At 44.3% G+C, this 26679-nt stretch overlaps 1 protein-coding gene across 7 annotated transcripts in view; it reads right to left on the reverse strand.

Moving 5' to 3' along the window:
- The window catches only part of Magi1 (membrane associated guanylate kinase, WW and PDZ domain containing 1), a 609927-nt gene extending 586394 nt beyond the window's left edge, over positions 1–23533 (reverse strand). For 4 of the 7 annotated variants that reach the window (XM_028772992.1, XM_028772990.1, XM_028772988.1 and 1 more), the window contains exon 1: positions 22634–23116. In XM_028772992.1, coding sequence (XP_028628825.1) covers positions 22634–22946 — 313 coding nt within the window. In that variant the 5' untranslated portion in view covers positions 22947–23116. Of the gene's footprint in view, positions 1–22633 lie in introns of all 7 variants that reach the window. The other 3 variants (XM_028772989.1, XM_028772987.1, XM_028772993.1) reach the window with 1 other exon arrangement.
- Between the last annotated feature and the right edge of the window lie 3146 nt (positions 23534–26679).

Genomic DNA, 26679 nt, shown 5'->3' on the forward strand with positions numbered 1-26679 from the left:
AGGATTGCACTGTGTAGCACAAGTTAGCCTAGAATTTAGGATTCCCTGCCTCGGGCTCCAAAGTACTAGAACTACAAGCTTGTGCCACCACACCACTCTTAAAGTGTATTTTCTTAAAACTAGAGCAATAAAGGCCTAGTGACTAAATTATAATCCTATCCACAGCTACAACAAGTAACAGAAAGAGAACCTGACCAAGCCCCATGTGGCACAGCTCCTTGGACAACATCTACATGCATTTTCTATCTCACTGCAACTTGGAAAGCATTTTCTATCTCACTGCAACTTGGGAGAGCATTGACTTCTCCTTTAATCACTTGTAGCTTCCTCTACAGGGTGCTGACTAAATCCAGACTGCATGCCATCTTACAAAAGAAATAACAGGAAAACATAAAGACAGTATAACAGTATACTTAGAATGAATTCCTATCAAATCTGTTCCATAAAACTTGGCCCAAGAAATGTATCTCCATAAAATCTAAGTGGAGGTGGTAGTGCCAGGAACGATTATCAAAACCCAGAGTGTTAAACAGAAGTGTTTTGAGTCAACTACATAGTCAATTCCTCGCCTCCATAAACCTAGAATCAAAAGTTATCAGATTCAAAGCAGGAAATATCAGCTATTTGGCTCTGTTTTTACTCTATGTTCCATGTCGGGGCGGGGGGGGGGGGGGGGTCACTATGTCATTCCATTGAAACTCTTGCAACTAACACATGATGTTCCTTAGTATTGCTACTTCCCCGAAGTAAAAAGCACATGTCAGGCATTTCATGAGCCTACACTTGAACCCAGCCTCCATGAAACCCAAATCTTGGGCATATAACAAGTGAGTGTATTGCATCCCTCCCAAGAAGGTGGAAATGATAACTAGATGAAAGATGTTGGAGGTACTTAAGGCACAATCTACAAACTGCTCGAAACACCAAAGAGATGAGCTAATACTACTAGCCACACTCTACCCTGGCAATGCATCATGGGCTTTCAGAGCTAGGGACTTGATAAGCAGTATGCTTGAGAAACCTGGAAAATAGAGGAGGAAGTGCGAAAGAGAAACAGAAGAAAGAGGACCAAAGACAGAGGAAAGCTTTGAACCCCACACCCCAACACTGAATAAAGCCAGGCAAGAAGGTGCATGCCTGTGAGCCTAGAATGTGGAAGACAGAGGCGGGAGAATCAGGAGAAGCCATTCTCATGTACAGAATGAATTTGATGCCAGATACATGGGAGAGCTTGTCTCAAAAAGAAACAACTAAATAAATAAAATCTGATTACATATACCTGCTTCTGAGCAGAAGACAAAAACCAAACAGAAAAAGGGAGAAAGAAAAACAGTTCCCTATGGACAGATCAAAACTGAGTAAAAATGAGGTCTCACAAGCACTGGATCATAATTTGGCCTAAAAGGGAAGGAAATCATGACAAACGTGACAATGTGTATGAACCTGGAAATCATGGTGATACATGAAATAAGCCGGCTACAAAAAGCCAAATAACATCCATCCACAGATACACTACAAGAGCCATACTCCAAGGCAGAACTGGAGTAGCGGCTGCTAGGGGCCATGGGCAAAGGGGAACAGGGAGTTAACAAGGACGGTTTGCACTGGAAAAAAAATGGCTCAGTTCTCTGGAGATGGACAGAGGCGATGGCTTCACAACAACATATATATGTGCCTAACACCTAATATGCTTTAAAATGATTCCAACGGGCCATTTTATGCTACACATATTTTTCTTTAAGCCAGTAGAATTTGATGAGATCCATAAAAATCACGTTCCCTGGACCCCGGAGAAATGTTTAGTCAGAGCTGGAAGATGCAAACACTTATGTCTAGACACGTGCAGGGCGTGGCCACAGATGGATAAACAGTGCCGCTCTGTAATGAGCCAAGTGGGCCATGCACACCCTTGCCCAGGCACAAACAGCTCTTCCCTGAGGAGGGTGTAAGAACTGAAACCAGTGCTGGGCCTCAGCTCTCCTAGTTCCTCAGCTCTCCAGGAGGGGACCCATACCACAAGCACTCAGCCATCCTGAGGTCTCACCACTCTTCACAGTGTGAGACGAAAGCATCCAGGCAACTGCATCCAGGTAAATACCTAAGAGTGACTGTAGCTACCAGACAACTCCTAGTGTCAGGTAATCAGTCAAGAGACCTCAGGCAAGCAGTGATGTTCTGAGCTGTAACATGGGAGAATGGAGCAGGCACAACTCAATACAAGCTGAGAGTTAGTGCACGCATGTACAGTCCTTGGAACCAAAGCCTGGGCAGGGCTGGGGACATGGCTTGAGTTGTAAGCAGGAGAGCTTGAGTTTGCTTCCCCAGAACCCATGTAAAACACCAACATTGGGGAGGTAGAGATGGGGATCCCTTGGGCTCTCGGGCCAACCAACCCAGCTAAATCAGCAAGTATCAGGTCCATGAGAAGCCTTGTTAAATAATTAATTAATTAGTTAAATAATAAATGTACACAGCATCCAAGGAACACCTGAGACGAACCTCGAGCCTCATACACACACTCACACAGGAGGGCACGTGCACGTGCACTCAAGCACATCCACAGATGTGTAACTAAATAAATACAAGTCTGAACTGACAGATACTGAATCAGGCTGTGTTACTGAGTTATCAGTGTGGTGCTTAGGTGAAGCTCAACAAAAACAGGCAGATAACATGACATGGAGGACAGGTGAGAAAGCTGGAAGCTTCCCAACTCTGAGAAGAACTAAGGACTGCTACATAAACACAAGAAAGGACGATGGGAAAGCCATTAGTCGTTCAGAATGAGAATGCTGGGAACCTAGAGGATAAAAGAAAAAGCAAACACCTTTGCTCTTCTTTGGAAATTAATATATGCTGGTTGCTTTATTATCTTGGAGCCATTTCTTTTTTTTTTTCTTTTTTTTTTCCCCTCCTTTTATCTTAGTCAGAGATGGGGATCCATAATCATCATTAGCTGAATACTGCATACACACAACCATGAACCAAAGAGGCAGGGGTATGTGAAGAGACAGAGAGAGAGAGACAGAGAGACAGAAACGGGGGGGGGGGGGACATACACATCTACATTTGATGTTTTATATTTTTAATTTTTAGATTGTTTTATATTTGCATGAGTGCTTTGCCTGTACCTACAGATACACATCACGTGCACACCTGATGGAGGCCAGAAGAGGGTACTAGATCTGATTAGCAGTACAGAGGGTTGTGAGCCACCATGTGTGGACTGGGAATTGAACACAAGTCCTCTGAAAGACCAACAAATGCTCTTAATCTCTTGACCAGAGATCCCTCTCTCCAGCCCCTTTGATTTGTTGTTTTACAAAGCAAGAAAAAAAGCACCTATAACCACTAGTGCCAACCTCCAGTGCCTACCACCTGCACCCAGGACTAGTCTCTGCATATTTTCACGTTTGTAACTTTCTGCTAGCACCCAGTAGGAAATTTAAAAGCAGACTGCCCCACCCCCCAAAGACTGTGCCCAGTGAAGAGCACCTGGACATGCTCTTCTCCAAAGATGACATAGCCCTCTTCACCTTCCAACCACGGTGTTTGGAGCCAGCATTTAAACCCTGAGATGCCAGAATTCTTACGCATTGAGCTATGTGGCCCTAAGCCAGGTACTGCAAGCCAAGAACCACTGTCATCTCTTCTTGTAGATGAGGAAACTGAGACAAGAGGTTAGGCAGCATTCTCAAGGTCACACAACTGCTAAGGGATAGAAGATGAACAGCCGCTGTGACCCATGCAATATCCTGCCTCACATAGAACATGTCCCCTTGGGGCCTAGACTCCAGAAGAGCCTGTTCCAGCCTTTGGTGACCACTGATAGCCTGGGAACCTTCTTAGCAAGAAACCCCACTGCAGTATAAATGCTCAGCCTCAGCCAGCTAACAAGTTCAGTGGCTCTCGTCACTCAGCCCAGAATGGGTTGGCGGTGGCTAGTTATCTCCTAGTCTCCTCTTTCAAGTCATTGCTTGTTCAGCTTTGCCAGAAGAATGAGAACTTGTTGTCTGATCGGTTCTCACTCTGCCCTTTAGGAATCCACAGTGCACCCATTATACTATAGCCTACCTCAGAGCTCCTGAGTTAATCCTTTTATCACCCCTGAGCCATCTCCATACCTCAACCAAACTTCCCACCCAAAACAGGCAGCATCTCCTGCTACACTCGTTCATTCATTTCATATGAGAATGCTGCTCAGCTGCCAGCTACTGCTTAGTCAGGAGGGCAGAACAGATGGATGGGATTACTGCCCTGCAGTCCTTACACCACCCTCCCCCCCCCAGCACAACGGTAAACAAGGAGACTCACTTCAGATAAGAGCATAACAAGTGGGTGAATAAGATGAAGACATCTGGTTCCATGAAAAGGTAGCAGTTGACTCTAGAGATACAGGTTTCCCTGTTTCCATCTGGTATTGTCCTGTAGATAAGAGGACACTGAGTAGAATCCCTGGCCTCCACTCGCCATCTGCCAGTAGTACCTTCCAATTATAAAACCCAAATTCATATTCAGATATTCCCTAACATCCCCCAAAGGTGGGGGGAGGGAAGGGGGAGAGACAAGCTCAAGTTTAAGGAAAATAAATTACACACACACATATACTTGGGGGATATATACATTTATATGTATATATGTATCCCCCTATTATTTAACAGTAAACCCTCTAGTCATGGCTTAGTCACTGTCAAGTTGAGGCTGAGCATGTTGGAGGTAGATGTGGGAAGCAGACACCAGCTAGTCATTCTATCTGGTACCTAGGACATGATTCCACTCTCTATAACAGCACCTACTTCCTGATTAGGAAACCATGAGTTACGTCTCCCGAGTTGTGAAGAAATCACATGGTCCAGATAGAGATAACGGCTCACCTCACTTCCATACTCCAGGGGCACTTACCTGTAGAAGCCTGGCTAACTGCCGTAAACGCTGCAGAACGAAGTGACTCAGCACACAACAACACAACACATGGCATATGAACCTCTCCCTTCAGCTAGGAATATGAATACACATAAGCTGAACATGGTGCTTACACCTTGAATCCCAGCAGAAGCAAGGCACAGACAGGCAGATCTCTGTGAGTTCAAGGCCAGGCTTGTCTACACAGTGAGTTCCAGGTCAGCCAGGGCCAAACAATAAAACCTCTCTCTTTATTAAGAAAAGCATGCACCACCACCCTTCCATCCCCCTTGAGCACATCGCCTATCTACAAAACAGAGAGCTAACTTAAACCTGAAGGAATGACAGCGATGGAGGGTGCTCTGAAAATTTGAGGTTTTCTAATACAGAGGTAGATGAGTATGCTCCTATAGGAGTAAGTCTAGGTAGCATGAGTTAGTAGCATCATATGGAGAGCTGACAGCTCTGAAGCAGATCAAACACTAATTGAAGCTCTGTCTCTCTGAAATTCTTAGTTATACGCATCAACTAATCCTCTTAAGCCATTTGAAACCATTTGAACTTTTATTATTAATTATAACCAAAGCATTGAGCTTGAAAAAACATTTTAGAAAACCTTTAACTATAGAACCTCAGGGTAGCCCAGAGCCCCCAAGCTCAATCTTCCAAGTAAAATGATTTTCCAGGGGGCTATCGAGATAGCTCAGTGGTTAAGAGCACCTGGTACTGCTCTTGCAGACATCCTGGGGATTCAGGTTCTAGCACCCCAACAGGCATCTGACAATTACTCCAGTTCCAGGAGATTCAACATACTCTTTTGGCCTCTGAAATCATCTGCACACATGTAGGGCACCATAGACTCACATAATCATACACACAAATAAATCTTTTAAAAAAAAAAAAGATTTTTTTTCCAATCCAATTCCAAGATATTTACTAGATTTGGGGGACAGAGAAGCCAATAGGAAAAACATTTTCTCTAGCCTCATGGAAAATAATTGTTCTACACAAACTGTTCAGAGAAATCTGCACACTGCCATACACTCAACTTATTCAAGAACACAGTGATGGGAAGAAAAAAAAACCCAAACAACATCAGTACCAAGTTCAAATTTAGAAAGCATAAAGTGTCACTCCAACTGTATTTCAGAGCAGGTAGATGTGACACCAAATATTCATGGCCATCCTTCGGTTTGTACTAAAGCAGTATGGCAGGCATTAGCCATGTGTGGCTCCCTACATTCGAATTCATTATATGTACATAAAATGTCAGGCTCAGTTCCGCAGACACAGTAGTAGCCACAGTCCAAGCCCACCACTGCCACATGTAGCTCCTAGATTAGGTACAAAATGTAAAGGCGAGTCAAACATCACAGTGTCTTCTGCTGGGCAGCGCGGTCTTGTCTCTGCAGGATTTCAGAAGGGCTATGGGAGGAGAAGTCCCTGTACGTTCCAGACTTATGCTGGAGTCTGAAAGCACATCCCAATACGAAGCTCCCTCAAATAACTCAAGTTTGCCCTTCCATTATCCTGGCTTCTCTAAACCAATGTGCTTTCAGTATACAATGGGGTCTGTTACCACCATTTATAAGAAAGTTAGAATTCGAAAATCAGTACCATAAAGCCTGGAGCTTCAAACCATGGACTTCCCACCATTAGCCAGAAGTGATTTTACACCATGGCTGCACAGAATACCCTCCTGACTCCAGGATTCTGATTCCATACTGTCTAAGCTGAGACCTTGTCATTCCCATATTCAAAATTATCCTGGCTGATTCCAAATTGGAGTTGTTTTGTGGACCACTCTTTATAATTGGGACAGAAGGAGGCTTTGAAACTTGAGTCAGACTAGCTAATGAAGCTACCACTCCAGATGCCTACACCTTGTAAAGTCCCCTGGGGAATTCTGATAGAGGCTATGCTCACCTGAATTGAATTTGCCAGTCAGTGTTTCCAAAGCTGATCATTCTCTTTCCTGTATCCAGGCCTACGGTGCTAACAGCAGCCTTGAGGTGAGTATCCATGTCTGGCAACAGACGCACAGACCTACACACCTCCCCAGCCTCTTCTAAATATCTCTTTGCCCTTGTGAATTCAGAAAGCCTAGTGAGGCACCATGTGTTATTAAACCCCATGGACAGGTTTCTTCCACCAACAGTCTTCAAGAGTAACAACCAGAAATTATATCCCCATCAATGGCTTCTCCTCACAATTATCCTTTTTTCGAGATAACTTATTTCACAGAGAATAGCTTGAGCTTACATTTTTAGCCAAAATATCACAGATTCACACTGCACAAGTAAGCTGGGTCCTTTCTTCCTTATGTCAGTATTTTCCCAAGGAGTCTGAGAGACACAAATAGCCAACAGTTACAGGGATATTTCCTTTACTGGCTTTTCTATATAAACATACCAACATTGAGATAATGTTCTTTCCAAAAGAAGTTTTCTTTCTTTTTTTAGTTTGAAACGAAAATTAAGTTATTAGAACAACAAATTCACCTTACAGATTCCATGGGGAAAGCCCGGACATCTCAGGATACAACTATCAGAAACAATATTCTCTGGCTAAAATGAATGCTTATTGTGTTCCTCCCATCTTTGATCTTTTCCATCAAATTCAAGATACAAAATCCCAAACTGACCGAGCTTTTGACCATGTGTTAGCAATTTAGAAGGGGAACCCACTGTCTCAGTTACCTACTCTACTGTTATTGGAGTACCACAAAAACAACCAAGCCTGAAACCTCAGGGGCATGGAACAAAATGTGTTAATTACATATTCACCTAGGATTCAGAGAAGCTGGGCAGCTTTAGAGTTCTAGCTGCAGCAAATTAACTTTCCCACACAGAGTCCAGGTGCTAAAACTTCGGAGCAGCCATCTTCGACACATCTAGATTCTTCAACAAAGACAGAAGGGCAGAAATTCTACCAAATATCCACAGCCCAAACAACAGCAGCATATATGCGTTGCATTCTACACGACATCTTTGAGCATTTCAAAGTAGCAAACCAAGGCCAAGTTTCATGCCTGGATGGGGACATCTGGATGCCACAAATGAGGCTCTGAGAACACAGGAAGTTGATCATTTAGTCTCAATTTGAAAATGCCTTAGTTCTGTCTCACACGTGAAGTTCTAAATTACATATAAACTATCCTATCTAAAAACCGAATTCCTAGACAGGATATTCCACTCCGACAGGGGTACAGAGGAACGGAAAGTGCCCAATGATGGGAAGGCCACACAAACCAAATCCACACGAGTTTTTAAGTGTGCACTGGCTTTCACTACCAACTGCACCATTCTGATCTTGTTGCATCCCTTCCCTTACTTGGCTCCTTAATAGAAAAACCACATTGACTAAGCCTCTGGCCTGAAATACTGAGTCTGTTCCTCAGCCTGGTGCAGCAAAGCCGGTGCTCAGTATCAGTTTTCTAATACAGATCGACCCATTAGGCAGGCAGGAAAAGCAGCAAGAGTGACAACAGCTTCCACAGAACAATGGCACAGCAGAACAGGCCCCAGGGTTCACCAGGTTCTAGCAGCAGGTCTTCTCTTGGAGGAAAGGCTGGAATTCTGCCTTATCTGTAGAATATCCCAAAAAGATGGTATCAGGCACTTTCCTTTACTATTTAAAACCTTCCAGGCCACACAAATGGATCCAATGTTCAAAATCAGAGTTCGGATCCCAAATACCTACATGAAAAGCAAAACATGCCTACAAGTGCCTGTAGCCCCATCACTGTGGAAGAGTGGGGTACGGAAGACAGAAGGACTGCTGAGGCTAGCCAGCCAGCCACCAATCTAGCTACAGATTCAGTAAACCCCTGTCTCAAGGGAAATAGTTCACTGGCGCAAACACACACGTTCTCAGATCACACAGGCAAATACTAGACAATAGGAAGGGAAAATGTAGATAGTGTCTGTCTTAGTAAGGGTTTCTATTGCTGTGATGAAACACCATGACCCAAAACAACTTAAGGAGGAAAGGGTTTATTTTGCTGACACTTCCTTATCACAGTTCATCATAGAAGGAAGTCAGTGCAGGAACTCAAACAGGATAAGAACCTGGAGGCAGGAGCTGGTGCAGAGGCGATGGAGGAGTGGTGCTTACTGGCTTACTCCTTTTGGCTTGCTCAGCCTGCCTTCTCATAGAACCCAGGACCACCAGCCAGCCCAGAGGTGTCACCATCTACAATGCTGGGTCATGAGTCCTCCCTATCAAACACTAATTAAGAAAATGTCCTACATGCTTGCCATGGAGACATTTTCTCTATTGAGGTTTCCTCCTCTCAGAGAACTCTAGCTTGTGTCAGGTTGATATAAAAACTAACTGGCACAGTGCCTTAGGAACAAGATACAGTGTTATCCTCTGGTACATACTTGCATGCATACCCACACACACACACACACACCATTCCTAAGTAACAAACATAAAGCCTGCTCATTCTTTTATTTATAAGGCTATACATTTCACAGTGAAATCATCTCTAAGCAGAAAATAGATTCTATTCCCACACTGGGAATTCAAATCCATATGAATGTCAATTTCAAGATGTGAGTTTGCACCCAGTTCTAAGTTTCAGCAGACCAGAGCCCTGAGACAGAATATTCCAACGATTATAATCAGCTGTCAAAATATACTCTCTTCCCAGCTCTTCTCAACTGGAATTGGAGAGCTGTCACCAGCTGGGCCTCAACGAACATACATGGACAAGTTCTGGTGCCAAACTAAACCACTTCCAGAATGTATTATTCATTTCAACACACATTTCTTGGCCTTTCTTGTGAGCTGGTCACCATCCCAGGCCCTGAGAACATAGACGTAAGTAAAGTGATTGCTACTCTTAAAGAGATGAAGTGTGACAGGCACCGATGAGAGACTAACACATAGAGGAAGTAGGGCAAACTTGTCACGTGGGGACCCAAGATGGCTCCCAGATGCACTCTATTGGGTTCACCCATGTTTTCAAAAGAACACTGAACCAACATTTAAAAATTGATGAAATTTATGTCTTTAAAAATTCTAAGCTTTTGGAGTTTCTTGAAAACTTGAAAGAACTAATGACCCTGAGCCAATGTTAGTACATAACATATGACCACAGCAGGTCAGAAGCCTTTCCTTTTACATGAGGTAAACCCTTCCAGTTGACCCCAGTCTCCATCACTCCAGATCTCAATACACAAGATCAGCATGACTGTCATAAGAAACAATGCTAGTAGAACGTATTGAGGAGCATGTCAAGTGAGGTATGTGAAGAACAGGGTTTCCCATACTCTCACTCAAGGGCTATAACCTGATATATTCCTAACTAAAAAGGAAAATTCATATGAGCTCACAAGACTAGTTCTAGACATTTGTCCACTAAAATATAGAGAGATAGGTAGGTAGGTAGGTAGGTAGGTAGGTAGGTAGATAGATGATAGACAGATAGATAGATAGATAGATAGATAGATGAGGATATTCATCAAAACAATGCAAAAAATATGGGACACGTGAAAATAATGTAAATGTTCATGTTCAAGGCATAAAAACATACTATAAAGTGACCAAATAGCCATTGTGATGTTTAACTAAGTTTATATGTGTTTAAAAACGTACTGAGTCAACAGTCAGTCAGTCACCTGCCTACACTGTTAATTCCAGAGTCAGGAGGTAGATTCCTGAGTTTGAAGCCAGGACGATCTACATAACAAGTTCTAGGCCAGCCAGAGCTGTGTTTGTTTTTGTTTGTGAGGGGTGGTTAAAGTCCACAATATTTTTATTATGCACAAAGTTCCACCAAGTACTGTCATAAAATTTTATTTTGGTAAAGAAAAATGTAGTCCTCAGCACACCCACTACGTGTGTGTGTGTGTGTGTGTGTGTGTGTGTGTGTGTGTGTGTGTAATCATGGATGGATGGATAGATGGATGGATGGATGGATGGATGGATATATAAAAATGCAATGTTAGCATATACATTTCTCTAGGGTAGGATATTAAGTTATGTGCATACATTTTCCTTCCCCATTAACATCTTTCTGTATTCTACATATTGTACAAATGTGGAAAAAAATTAAATAGACTGACATACAGATAAACTATATATAGTGATCAATAGTTACATAAGATCACAATGGCATATGATTTTTAAAAGATTAGAAACCAAAACCTTGATTATATACTTTTTATTAAATAAAATAAAACACACCACTCCAACACAAGAAAAAGTTATTTTTTAACAACTTGAGCTTTGAATTCTTAACCAAGGCACACAGGCTGATAGTTGGAGAAGGAAATGAACACACTCTATCAGATGTAAATTCCAAGGTCTTGCCAAGAATTCAGGTGGTAAGATACTGACTCTATATTGACTCTATTTAAATCAGGCCAAAATGGTGCCTTCCACGGCCACATTACATAAGCAACTGCTGCTTACAGCTGGCCAGAATAAAGGCACGCTAAGACCTCCAATACAATTAATTCAATATTTTCTCTACAGTTCAAAATGCTACAACAACTGGCAGACAACCATCTTAAATCATCACAGAAAAGTCAGACATATGGCTAAGTATATTTAATATGCCTTAAAAATAAAAAGTGGATTTCCTCGCCAACAAGATCTGAGGCAAGAATTTTTTATGTAAAAATCATGTCTAGTTTTTAACCCTCTGAAAATTTCAACAAAGATTTCCTAAGTACCTACACAGAGCAAAGATTATACAATACACAAAACAAGGATGCTTCCTATAAGAAACACAGATGCAGCAAAGAAGACAGTCAGGCAGATTTACAGTTACAAGGCACAGGCATGAAAAACACCCACGAGGAGGAAGGAAATCAACAGAATTAAGTGGCGTAAATCATAAAGAGCAGAAGCCTATGGCAGATAAACAGAATTGCTTGAAGATACGTCAGAGCACTTTCTGATTTCTGGCTAGAAGATTTGGGAGACTACTTTATTTCTAGAACTATCTTCACTGAGGTCACTAAGCATATTGTACTGCATCTGGCATCTGTCTAAAACAGGTACCTTCACAATAATGCTCCACCATGAGGACACAAGGACCCCAGACTATAGGATGAAGACATTTGGAATATGGAAGTCCAAGGTAGCCAGGCAGTGCCCAGCTTGAGCCTTACTGTCAATGAGACTCAAGTGCATGTCAGACTAATGACTTCTGAAAATATACTTCTCATGGTTAAAAGGAGTATAAGATCACACAGCTAAGTAAGCTCTTTAACCTGAGAGGCAAAGAAGCCCGTGGGACCTACAAACAAGAGTTTTACTTATCAATCTACCACCCCTAACTCAGATTCCCAGCCTATGAGTGAAGCTATGCCTCAGAGCAGGCTTCCTCAACCTCAGCCCTAATGATAGTTTTTGATAAATGTCTTGTATATTGTATGGTTAGCAACCTTCCTGACCTCTATTTATTATGTGTCAATACCACCTAATCCTTAATAGACAGGAAAAATTGTTCCTACACACTGGCAAATTTCCCTAGGGCAGGTAGGCAAAAATCTGCCTTAGAGGAGGGAACTCAGTGCTGGGTGTCCCGTTTTTCAACTAAAAATGATCACAGCTGATCATTATTACTTATGAACCAAGGAAAACACTAAATATTCATGAAGTTATCTCATGCAGTCCTCACATCCACTACTATAAACTCGTTTCTCTGCGGCTGTGATAAAACTGTGGCCAAAAGCAACTTGGGGAGGAAACGGTTTATTTGGCTTATAGGGTACACAGCCCATCATCAAGAAAAGCCAAGGCATAAACCTGGAAGTAGGAACTGAAGGAGAAACTACAGCTGCCTTGCTCAGCTACCTTTCTTAGACACCCAGGTCCACTTGGCCAGGGATAACATGGCCCAAAGTGAACCAGGCCCTCCCACATCAACCATTAATCAAGGAAATGCTCCACAGACAGGTCCACAAGCCAATCTGATGAAGACATTTTCTCAAATGACATCCACTCTTCCCAGTTATGTCCAGGTTTGTGTTGAGTTGACAAAACTGTGACAGCCACCCTATGACACAGGTATTATTCTCTCTGACTGCTGAGAGGTGATATTCTGCCAATTAACTGGCCCACAGTTTCTGATGGGAAGAGGAAGATCCAGGCAGGCTGACTTCAAACCTACATAACTAACCATTAAACATCACTACCACCTCAAACATTTTTAGTGTAGGAGTCCAGACATGGTATCAGAAAAATCAGAGATCCTTGGTGTCTGGATCTCAAGGATCTCTGGTGCTGGTACTGGCCTGTCTGGCATACCAGGAAATCAGGAACCTGCCATCTCTCCACACTATCACAACCTGGAACCTAAGAACAATCACTAGGATCAACTCCTCACCCATGACCATGTAGGCGCAGACCTCCACCAAACACATGGGAAATCAAGCTACAGGCTTCTTTCCCATTTGTCTGAACCAATCCTTTAGAAAGAGCGTGTGAATCCTACAGAAAGATGAAGGCTGTTTCTGGACTTGAGAAAGCTCCCACAGAGAACAATGTACAGAGATCTCCATCCCCCCACCCCCACCCCCAAGAAAAATCTTTCTTCTCCCTGAAGCGCTTTCAAATGGGGAACAGTAACAGAAGCCCACATTTTCTGAGCAGTCACTGTGCGCAGGCCCGGAGCCATGTGGCTTCCTCGTTTCCAGCTCATTCTTCTATCAGCCCTACAGAGCAGCTGCTCTCATCATCTCCGTTTTCAGAGGGAAAGCATGGCTCAAAAAAGGAACACCCAGTTCTCCACTAGCCAGATGAGTCTAAAGTCTTAATTACAACCCATCAATTAATTGCTATTTGTGGATTAGTCTACAAGCAGTTTGACAGTCCAGTTAATCCCATGTATAGCAATAATTTTGAAACACGGCTTATCATCAGTATATGAGCAAGAGCCTTTTAATTGCACCTCCGTGCCACTGTCCATAAACAGAGCCACAAGCCTGGTCTCCCAACAAAGTAAAAGATTAGCCTTACTGCAGAAAACATAACCGTGGCCCATTAAAAGCACACACACAACTGACTCTGCTTGGCTTGATACCTTAGCAATAACAGTAGGCTTGATACCTTGGCAATGAGAGTATAATTTTCTTACATAACTCTTTCTCCCAACACTGGAGATAGTTACAGAAAAAAGCACACAGGCATAGCCAGCAGGAAGAAGCTCTCACCAACCACAGGAGGAGTAAGACATTCAAAAACTTTCCTGATGTACTCAGCAGGAAGCTACTGCCCTAAAATCCTTCCTCAGAAATGTGCCTTTTTTTTTTTTTTTTTTGAGACAGGGTTTCTCTGTGTAGCCCTGGCTGTCCTGGAACTCACTCTGTAGACCAGGCTGGCCTCCAACTCAGAAATCCGCCTGTCTCTGCCTCCCAAGTGCTGGGATTAAAGGCGTGCGCCACCACAGCCCAGCTAGAAATGTGCCTTTTAAAACATCTGGCTGGCCACAGTGCCTCCTACTTGTGTCACCTAGGACCACCTCTCTGATAAGCCATTGACATTCAAACAATCACTGGAGAGGCTGAGACAGGAAAGTGGCCAGCCTGGTCACACAGTAATTTCAGGTAAATCTGAACTACGGTAAAAAGACTGTTTCAAAGATGATAGATAGATAGATAGATAGATAGACAGACAGACAGACAGACAGACAGACAGATAGATAGACGATAGACATATAGATATTAAAAAAAGCTTATTTCAGGTATGCTTCTAGAAATTCCACTTAATAATTGTGGGAGCAGTCAGGGTGGCGAACAAAATCAGGTCAATGACATGGGTATATAAGGGCTGCTATGTCAATGAGATGCTCAGGGTGGCTCACGTGGACTTGAGTCTCCAGTTTAGATCAGCCACTTGGTGAGTCTAAGAACTGCCACCACAAAAATTCAGCATTCAATTAGCCCTAAAATCAAGAATATCCTCTTGAGATTGAAAATGCAAGCTAAATGCAACTTTATCTTTGACTCCAAGGTGATTTTAACATATTCCATTGTCCTATGCTTGGTGGGAAGCAAACGACTAAATATGTTTTTATTATAAAACCTGTAATATCAAGTCTGATTGAAGTGAGCCAGAACCGCTGGACCACACATCTAGGCTCAACTCCAGTCAAAGTGTGTTCATTTAAGAAGTCACAAGGGATTTGATGCAGACCATCACAGGCTATCTATCTTTTTGTAATCTGCAGAGACGACTGAGCTCGAGAGATCTATTCTAGTTCTAAGTTTGATGGTTAACACTCAACAAATCTACAAACAGCTACTATGCTGCATCCTTGGCACCAGGGCAACAGCATCAGAGAAGAACCAAACAAATCCCACCATCCTAGAATTTAGATCCTACAGGCAATTTACTTAAGTGATCTGCATATTCCAGGGTCAAATGAAGCACAGGAGACCACAGAAGAACAAGTGTCAGTGATGTTTGTTTTAAATCACAGTTTAAATGAGCAGAGGAAACCTCACTGAGAGGGTGGTTGAGAAAGGCTTAAAGTACATGAAAGAGCCAGTGTGTCAGATGTGTAGGTGGGGGCCTAGAGGCTGTGGACAGGGATAGAGATTCGATGTCAAGGGCCAGATCATACAGGCCTTGTAAGTCTCTTTATGAACTTGGCCTTTACCTCTGAGGTGGGGATTACAGGTGAGAGCATAAATGATGGACTGTTCTACTATATAACTGCTGAGCTATAAAAACAGATGATTACTATTTAATCATAAAAACGCTGTTTAAATGTATTTTCTAATTGTACTACATGCCTTTAGAAAAGGTGAGAGTCAGAACACACTGGACTTTCTCTAAGAGACCAAGACTCTTAGCAAAAGTCAAGAGACAAACCCAACCTTGACATCCATGGGCTTCAGTTGGGGAACGAATGAAAGGCAACCATGAGAAACAATACACGATGCAGCCACCCATGGAATGTGGCATGACAAAGCTCCTGGGCTCAAGGTTACAGATCTTGTGGGCTACAGACAGGCAAGGATTCAGTAACCTACTTTTTAGGACATGAATAGTCCTGGACAGCCCTTAACAAATCTGACAGCCTTTATTCTCAGTGTATACAAAATTCAGCGGTTCCTGTTACACATATACACAAACTCAGGGAAAGGACCACTAACATCACAGGGCAGTGTTGTGTATTAAATAACCGCTGTTTATGGAGCAACATCCTTCATGTAAACCCCTGTGGTAAGGAGATGTCAGAATGTTTTCTCTTATAAAACCACTTAATTCCCCTTGGTGGATATCATCAATTCTGCTATCCGAGACTAGTGGGATACTGACTGCCAACAAATGCAGAGAGCCAACTGTATGCCATTGCCTCATAAGGTCAAGTTAATCTATTTTAAATAACACAGCCAATGGCAAAGGGTGGCACACGGAACAACACACAGCCTGGGCTGCCTATCCTTGTACGGTTTCTTTCCTATAAAAATCATGGCATATTCCACAACATACCCTAAAAATATACTTCTGAGAAGGGTCTTTCAGCACTGAGAACAAAAACAGACTGATGTTTAGAAGGTTTAAGTTAAAAATATATAAATAAACACGAAGCATAATTTAAGAGTGAGAGAGAGGGCTGATACTGCTTTATGTAGCAAAGAATCTACTTGCTTCGGGTGACGATAAATAAACAGATACTGCTCACAAGGACAGAGCTTCAATACAGCAGAGATAAAACATCATTCTCAGGCACTGCCTCAAACCAGAGCCCAGAAGGCCCCCTGACCTGAGCAGGAAGCCCTGACCCTCTGAGCATCTGAAGTTTACATAGAAAGACTTGTTGAACCTCAGTGACTAGTCAACAGGCGCAATTACTTGAATCTAACTCATTAGGCTTTGACAATCATTACAGCCCCGAATAGATTAATAGGCACTGGGCGTGTCTGCTGGTTGGAAGAACTGTTGGGAAGAAAGTGAAAGCATAAGATCCTATATAAGAAAGGATGAAGAGACAGAAAGAGGAAAGACAGACAGACCTTACAGCTAATCTAGCTACAGACTTATCTGAGACCATCAATGTGCCCCACAGTGTTAATCCCAGCACTCAGAAGGCTGAGGCAGGGAAACCTTGGTGAGTTTAAGGGTGACCTTGTCTGCACAGAGTTCCAGGCCAGCCAGGGCTGCACAGTGAGACCCTGTCTCAGAAAACAACTCATCTCAGCACAAAGAAACAATGGAAAGAAAATGTTCTCATGAATGTAATGAATTTTAGTGAGTACCTATTTAGTGAATGTCAGGTGTGTTTTAAAGACTGGGATTGGAAGTGAATAGAGGTGAGTTTCTTGTTTTCACAGGAGAGAAGAGAGACACAGAAGAATCAGACCTTATAAAACTGTGACACACAGCAGGAAAAGGGACGCACTCACCTCAGGGTTACCTTCCATGTTGACAGTGGCGTCTGGTAATAGCTCAGACTGGACTAGGAAAACTAATGTCAGGCACCTCTTCCCAATTCCAATTCTACTACAAACCAAGATCTTCTCACTACCACCAAGATCTGAGGAGGAGGGCTGCGCATAAAGGTGCCTGTCACTAAGTCTGATGACCCAAGCTTGATCTCTGGGAACAATACAGTAGACGAACAAAACTCTCGCCCTCAAGTTGTCCTCTACCTCCACAAGACAACCAAACATGACATGTGCACACATATAGAGTACATACACATGCATAAATAAATACATGTAATAAAAAATATTTTTCTTAAATGATCTTAGGTTAGAACACTAGGAGGAATAAGGAATGAACACAAGTGTATCAGGATCTCTTTGAAGGTTCTGTAACCGTATTGTTACAAGAGCCAAGCGCGGGAGAGATGGATGACAGGGCTACTCTTGCAGTTTGGTTCCCAACACCTATTTTAATCAGGTGGATCACAACTCCAATAGGATCTGATACCTCTGGCCTCTGCAGACACCTGCCCTCACATGTCCATAGCCACACACAGACATATATGCATAATTTAAAGTTAAAGAAGGAGTCAAAAGCATAACACAGTGCGCCACACATGTTATCCCAGCATGCAGGAAGCTGAGGGCAGGAAGACTTCAGAGTACAGCCTGGACCACATAGTGAGTTTAAAGGCAACTAGAGCAACATAGTAAGACGTGGTCTAAGAAAAGCAAAGAGAAGACAGGTGAGATGGTTTGGTGGGAAAAACATTCACTCACTACACATGCCTGGAACTCTGAGCTCAAGTCCAGCAACAAACATAAAGGTGAAGAGTGAACCAGACTACACAAAGTTATCCTCTGACCATATGTAGCATATGTAGGCTGTGGCATGCACATGTCCCCATACATATAACACACATACACACACACACAATGACAAAATTTTAAAGCAAAGAGAAAAGGGAATTTTAAAGCAAGAATCAATGTGGGAACAATCTGGGAGAAAGGATGCAAAATCAGACATTCACAGGAAAGGAAGAAATGGAGAAAGACACAGCAGTGTGCTTAGAAATGAAGGGGAAATGGTCACAGAATTATTTTAAGAGCCGATGTCACATATTCCAATTCAACAACACAAGCACACAACATCAAAACAAAACAAATGCAGAGAGGAACAAAACCTGCACCCAGAACTACACTCAACTCTGTATGGCCATGATCCCTCCCTGCAGTGAGGAGAAGGGTTTGGTGGCAACATTTGAATTTTAAATTGTGTCTTATTTATTGTCTCTTACTTGCCTAAAAACAAAAAATCAAAACAAAAAAAATAAAACAAAAAAAAAAAAAACAGTGGAAGGACAATTTCCTGAGTAATTTGCAAAACCACAAATTCATCCACAGAAATATGAAAAAGCATGACCTATAATAGATTCATTTGAGAAACTGCAATCAGACAGTTTTAAACATCGAGTCAGAGTTATTTGTAGCCCAGCACTTCAGAATAGCAGTGGATCCGAAGGAAAGCATACCCACTTCTCTTAGCATTGAGAAATTTAGGCTCATGAAAAGACTTTGCAAGATCTTTGACACCATGTTCTGATCAGAAGGTCATGCACATCTTCTCTTTCATGGACCAACAAGTCACAAAACTCCCCCAAGGACCCCAGCCCAAAGTTTCTGAATCAGTGGCACCCTGAGAGAAGGAATTTACATTTCTGACTAGAACATGGGGGCCTAGACATGCTGGTTAGGGAACTCCAACTCCATATCCAATGTCCTAGGTGTCAGGAGAAGAGTTGGGATAGCACTGGGCTGTGCTCCCCCTGTGCCTCTGCTGAATCATTAGGGCTCTTAGCAAAGTTACCCAACCTCTCTGAACCTAAGTTTCCAACATGCGGGTCAAGTTCAGAGGATTAAAGAAGGGAATGCCCCCAAAGTGCTAGGTTAACCAGCTACCTGACATACTATGTCTTCTTGATTTAGTCCAGTGCTAAGGTATGAACCAAAGACTCATGTGTACTAAACACACGTTGTCCTGGCAAATACCAATATAAAAACTTAATAAAGACTTGTTACTTCCTATTCAATATTTCTATAGTTTCTTTCCCTAAAACGCTAGAATGACTAAAACTCAACATAGACAAGATTAGAGACTGGCAAAGACAGAAAATAACCAGAACATTCATAGCAGCATGGTTTGCAACAGTCAAATCTGAACCTAGAAGCAAAGGCCAAAAAGGGGGGAGGGGGAGGCAGGGGAGTTGCAAAATACCTACTAGAGAACACTATGCAGCAATGAAAAAGGAGCTACAGAGTGAAGTATACATTAACTCTCCAAAACCTCGGTGAAAAAAAGACACACAGTAGTATATACTACATTTCATCTTTTATGAAGTAAAACAATATGCAAATCTATAGTAAGAGGAACCAACACCCTGGATTGAGAGGGGATTGACTGAAAAGAATCATAAAGGGAATATTTGAACATGAGAGGATGCATGTGCCCAAATTCATTAAAGCAGACACTTGGTATCTAACCTAAATGTATATAACATATATGTAAATATCAAATCATTGCAGTACACTAGACACGGCAGCAAACACCTGTGATCCCAGTTCTCTAGAGACAGACAAGAGGACCAGGCATTCAAGGTCACCCCAGACTATCCTACCTCAAAAACAAAACAGTATGTACTGTTTTTATGTATGTATGCATATGCATATAAATATATAAATAAATATATATATATATATCAGTTTTAAAGTTTACTTTTTTATAAGATCTGAATTCTGCTATAACTGTATTTTAAATATCTGAATTCTGAAAATAATATGCATACACAGATCCAACTAGCATACATACATTTATAATATTTTTAAGCAGGTTACGACCAACAACTGTCCTCTCCACTTAAAGTGGATCAATTAAGTCTGGTTCACAACCCACTCCTATCCTTATGATACTGTTTGCTATAGACTATTTTGCTTCCTAAGTCTCTCCAGAGAACTGCCATGCAACAAAAAGAGTACAATCTTCTACTACAAGAAGGCTGTGACATTTCCACGCAGACATGTATCCAGAGCAACTATGTCCCTGTGAGGGCTAACTCAAAATGGAAACACCATAAAAAATATAATTCTTCCAAAATACCAGCTCAGTCTACCTGATACAATAAAGACACAGTAACAAAAAAAACCTTAGATACAAATATGTCCTATAATTTAAATCCTTTTGCAACAGGAAAGTGAGAAGATTGCTGAAATGGTTCCTAGAGACTTTACAAGGAACTGTGCCCATGTCATTACCGCATGCAACAGTTGTTATAATGTGGTAGATTCCACACCACTCCTAGCCTATTTGCAAGGATGGTCAGGAGCACAAGCCCACTGTCTCCCTTTGTGAACATTTCTGTTGGCAAAAGACAGTCCTGATCAAAAGAACTAACACCTAGAGGCACTAAAGTAACTGGCAAAGTGTGCAAGCACACACACACACACACACCTTCGCACAGACAAGAGGGAGGAGAAGAAAGGAGAGGAGAGAAGGGGGGTGCTAGCTAGCTCCAGGATCTCTGCAAAACAGTGGAAGAGCTAACCTTCTGGCACCTTCTTGCCCATGGCCAACAAGTCTTAGGACTCATTAACTACCACCCAGATATCCTGCTGGATGAGAAATCTTCCTGCAAAAGAAGCCTGAACTCAAACCCAATGCTGCCCCCCCAATAAATAAATGCAGTATTTTCCTCAACAGTTCTAGCCAATCATAACCACCTGGGGAACTGGCATTAAATTCCTAGCTAGAAATTGAATTCCTAACTTCAACTCTACTACACGCTTTTACTGAGCACTTACTTACTGTGAACCAGCACTGCTGTGCACACTTCCTCGGTTAGGATTTTCCGAGAAACTCCTAAGGACATACTCATCAGGCAAGGCCAAATAGCAAGATAAGGACATTCCACTGTTAGGTGTCAGCCTCTGCGCTCCCAACACGGTAGAAAGGCCTGGCTACGAGGCTAAGCACACACACAAGACTGCACTCATGCTCAGGTCATCTGGAAGAGGCCTGCTGCTGAGAGCGCCTGCTCTCCCAGGCTTTCCTTTGACAAGTTTCCTTCAGCTGCTGCCATCCTGACAGGAACATATGGCAACTTTTCACCACATTCAACTCTGCCACCTCCTCTGGTGCTTTCATCTGGGAGAACCTGCGTCACAGCACTTGGGTGCAGGAGGGATGCCTTTAAGTACTGCAGTTATGCACCGGTGGCCAGATACAGGATCAGACCGTTGCTCAGACCGAACTCCGAGGGAGTAATCTACCACAGCCAGGAGTCATCACATGCTTCTTTTAGGAATCCATCCCTACCCTACAGACTTCTAAGGGAGGATTTGCTTCTCCCCACCCCAAAACTCAGGCCCCAGAAGTTATCCCCTCAAGTCCTCCTCCTCCTTGCTCAAGGTTTAACAGAAAAGACCCATACACTTTTAGTAGTTGTGTGACCTTGGGCAAGTCATTTACCTAAGGTCAGACCCCGCTTACTTATTGTAATATAGGACTTACAAAAACAACTCGATCTTATAGCATTGTGAATCAGAATGACATAAGACAATTAAACCGTTTTACAGAGAGCCTCTCATGTAACACGCTAACAATGAACTGTAACTATCAACAATCATCATCAATAAGGACGACCGAGCAAGAGGAGGCGGCGGCGGCTGGGTAAACTTGGACTAGATTCGCGCCAAGAGCTAAACACCCCTTCCCCCACCGTAGGTCTCCACAAGGAGGAGACACAGACGTCACCCCGCTGTGGGGCGAATGCAGGCTCTGCAGGCGGCCGGATTAAGAACTCTAGAGGGGTCATAATCCAGCCCCACCTGGAGGGGTTTCAGGGTGAAGGCAATTTTGTGATGGAAGAACTCCAATCAACCATAAATAGACCCTCTCCTTCCATGACCACTCTCCAGTTCAGGGGAACAGGCAGTGGCAAGCCACCAGCTCCGTGAGCTCATCCATCCCATAAGGGGCTGAGAGAAGCGTCCACCTTAGCCTGCCTCAGTTCCCCATTTGCCTTAGGGTGCAGGCGAGGCTGCGCAGCACTAGGTGGCTACGACGAGAAGTTGGCAAACCAGGCCAGGGAAGCATCTCCCCGCTTCCCGGCAAACCCCGGCCTCAATCCGCCACGCAGGTGGGCGCGCAGCCCACAACCTCACAACTTTGAGTGCATCTGGCCCGGGCCTCAACTTTGGCTCACAGCACTCGAGCAAACGGCGCCCCCTAAGGCCTCCCCTCTTTTTCGGGGTGCGCCCCCCAAAGACACGCCCCGTCTTACCTTGTCTGACGGCTTTGAAGGTGACGGCCTCCTTGCAGCTGTCGATGACTCCCAGCACGTCATAGCGGGGCAAGCCGGACACCCGGACCCCCTGCACCTCCAGCAGCAGCTCACCTTCGGCCAGCTTCGGCCCCTCGCCACCGCCGGGAAGCCCCGCCGCCTCGGCCGCCGCCACCGCTCCCACGTACGGAAACTCCCCATGCTCAGCGCCCCCCAGCACCGTCACCCCCAGCTCGCCCTGGGGTCCCCGCTTCACGGTGCACTCGTGAACGCGGCCAGTCCAGTGGTTCTTCTTCTGGATCACTTTCGACATGATGAGTTACAGCCTCTCCTCAAAAGAAAAATTAAAATTAAAAAAAAAAAAAGAAAACTGCTAAAAACGAGAGACAGGTGCCCCCACAGCACGAGCCCCCGGAGCGGCGGGCTCACGGGAGAAGCATCTCTCGGAGCGCGGGAGCGAGCTACTCGAGCCTCCTCGCCCGACTCTCTCGCGCTCTCAAGCCATCATAAAACAAACTTTCCCGGCTCCGTTGAGAGCCCTGCACGGGCGCCCGCGAGCTTTGTTTGCATTCCGGTGCCTCCGGGTCCGCGTTCCGGCGCCGACCGCGCTCCCGGGACCAGAGTCCACTCCGGCGCCGCCCGGGCCCGCTCTCCGCTCCGCAGCTTTCTCCACACGCGCCGCGCCTGCTCCGCGCCGGCCGGCCGCTCCTCAGCGCGAGGGAAGCCCTTTCCAAGCTAGTTGCCGGGAGCCCTGGAGACGCGGCGGCGCGGGGCGGGGGTGAGGGGACGCGAGGGAAGTGGCCGCGGCCCCTTTAAGCAGATACAAAGGCTCTGCTTGTTTTGTTACAGTTCATTCTACTCCGCGCGGCGGAGCGCAGCGGCCGGCTGGAGAGGAGACGCGCGCGCATGCGCTCGGCGGCCGCCCGCGGGCAGGCCCGCCCCACCCCTCCTCCTGGAAGGGAGAGATTCCAGGGCGCCTCCCGCAGGGTCCTAGGGCCGACTCTCCATTGACTCCAACTTGCTCCTCTCCCTGCACCCCTCAAATTCCTCCTCTCCCAGTGTCGTCGGCTCAGTCAGAGTCTTTTGGGGAACATGTGCGCTTGCTCGACTCCAGCTCTCTAACTTTTGAAGCATAGAGAATTTGGCTTAGGGGTTTGCAAATCGTTTCAAACAGGTGGGGGCTGGGAGACTAATTCAACTCGGGGCTCACACTCTTGCCTGCCAGCCTGGTTCCCTCCTCGCCCTCGGCTCGTGCCTGGCCACGCCATCGCTCACGCGGTCCCACTGCCTTCCGCCACATATCCGCGCCTGCTCCCCGCCCAAGGGTTCAAGTCCACATGCGGAACCTGGCTCTTGTCTCTGTGACCCTGAGGACCTGAATTAGCAAGACCCACGCACCATCTGCTTTCCTGTCCGCGCCCAACAAACGCACCTACACGTACGCTCCCACCGTTAAACTTTGGGGCCAACTTTTTAGGACAAGGAGAAAACTGCCGGCGAGCGAGAAAAGCCAAAGGCTAGCGTGGCCTTCTACCTATAACTTCTCGCTAGCCCCTCATTGTCCTTCCCGCAAAGGGTCGGCAGTGGCCAGCCCCCTTTGGCTTCTGGGAGAACGGTGAAATCTAAAGACTGCTTTGAGGAGTAAAGATCACCGCAGGGTGAGGGTCTTGCACACTCGTGGGCGCGCCGGCCACCTCGGAATTCGCCGCCCAGAGGCGTGGTGCAGTAATCAGGGCTCTGGCGAGGCTGGGACAGAAAGAACAGCCCCCACCGCCAAAAGGCCAGCGCAGTAGTGGCCCTAGCGGTTTCGTTTACTTTTCTGTGATTTCCAATGAGTTCATCTTTGGTCACAGACTTGAGATTCTACTAGATAAAGGGAACTGAGCTGTAGCCACTCAGAGGGGTGAGGATTCCACTGAGGTGGGTTGAGAGGATAAGTCTGAAGTTCAGATTCCGAGGCATCTTAAGTAAGACATTAAGTGAACAGACCTCAGACCTTCACTTCCCAAGACTGAAGGAATACAAACCAAACCCCCACAGTTGTTAGAAATAATACATAGGCACTGGAAACTTGCAAAGTTTGCGTGGTGGCATATAAAATTTCACAGTCTGATAACTGGGGGCGTGAGGAATCGGAGTCCTTGGTGGCTGGGGTTGTAGGGTAGAGAAAATCCCCTCTCTAGAACTTAAGCATATATTTAAGCTCTTCAAGCCCTGTTTCTAGAGAGCTATTCTAAGTTAATAAAAATAAGGTCTGGTGTTTCACGTCTATAATCCTGGTACTTGTGAGTCTGAGGCATCAAGAATTCAAGGCAAATTCTAGGACAGCCTGAACTCCGTAAGACCACTTAAAAAAAAAAAGAAAAGAAAGAAAGAAAAAAATAACCTCTCCCCCCTGCATATTTGAAAAGGTGAAAGGAATTTCTAGTCCAGCCTCTGGGGTTTTGGTTTTTTGGGTTTTTTTTTTTGGGGGGGGGGTCGGTGGTTTCAGTTTGTTTTTGTTTGGTCAGTTAGTTGGTTGGTTTTTTGGGGGTATTTTGTTGTTGGTTTGGTTTGGTTTGTGTGTGTGGTTTTTTGCAGGTTTTTTTTTTAATTTGTTGGTAGTTTTTTCCCCCCAAGTAGTGATAGTGGTGTTTGGGGGGGGGCGGTTGTTTTGTTGTTTTGGGGGGTTGTTGCTTTAATTCTTTCAACACTGAGAAGGTCAAATGAGCATTCCCTTCAAACCTAACTGCCAAACCCTAACACAGACCTAGCCATCAGCGTCTCTCTGATGTTCTAATTTGCTTTTTGTTGCTGTAATAAAACACTAAGCAAAACCACTGACTTGGTTGAAAAGGGTCGATTTGAACTTACAGCTCAGGAATGCTGCTTACTGGCTTGCTGCCCCTGGATGCCTCAGCTGCCTTTCTTATACATCCCAGGCCCACATGCCCACGGATGGCATCCACCACAGTGGCCTAGGCCCTTCTACAGCACTCAAGGATCAAGAGAATGCCCTATAGACATAGCTACTCCCCAGTCCCTCTACTAGGCCCAAGCTTTGTCTAGGTTTTTCTCACGTTGACAAAAACTTCACTAGCACAACTCTTTGCCAACCAGACACACAAACATTACTGTTAAACTATAACCTTCCCTGGTTTTGTACCCAAGATACCATGATAATATTGATATCACAATATAAAATACATTTTAAAAGTTAAATTTCTCCTATAAAATCAAATCATTACAAATGGATAAATCTCACTTTTTTTTAGCTATTTTGCACTGAGCCATGTTCATAACTATTCCTCACCTGTGTGATGGACTGAATGCCTAGTTTTCTGTTTTCGAGACTAGGTCTGACTCATTCTACAGCCCAGGAAGGCCTCAAGCCCTCACTCTTCTTTCCTCTTTTACCGCTAGATCATGGGCCATTAAGGATTCTATTAAGTTGTATTGCTATGCAACTCCAAAGTTCGCAGATTTAGCATCTTAATCCCTAAGTATTTTTTGTCACAGTCATGTTGGGTAAACATATGACATGTTTCTCTGGAGTATGCACTCCAGGAAGGCCAGGAACTCAGGCATTTTGGGTTCCTGACATCCTCCCAGTCAAGAGTCTTGACTCCTAGTACTTCACAAATCCTCAAGTGTGTGCAAAGGCCTCTCTGCAGAAATGTACATTTTAAAATATGCTATTCAAGACACATTCATAGTCACTAGTAGTCTTGTGACCATGTGTTTCTTCTTGTCACTTCACTTTCTAGTAAGACCTATCTGCCAAAAATTCCCTTACCCACATAGAACGGGTGTCCGTCACTTCCTGACTTCACTCTTACCCTGGAGCATGTCAAGGGATCTACACAGCCAGACCTCCATGATTCCTCCCAGTGCAACTGACAAAGTCGAGGACTGGGATTTAGACCAGTTCCCTTCTTCTATTGTGTTTGGGTGGACCCTTTGGTTTGGTTTGGTTTGGTTTGGTTTGGTTTGGTTTGGTTTGGTTTGGTTTGGTTTGGTTTTTGAGGTAGAATCTCACTATTTAGCTCTGGATAGCCTAAAACATA

This window comes from Grammomys surdaster, unplaced genomic scaffold, assembly GCF_004785775.1.
Source record: "Grammomys surdaster isolate TR1022 unplaced genomic scaffold, NIH_TR_1.0 220, whole genome shotgun sequence".
In the NCBI taxonomy this organism is placed as follows: Eukaryota; Metazoa; Chordata; class Mammalia; order Rodentia; family Muridae; genus Grammomys; species Grammomys surdaster.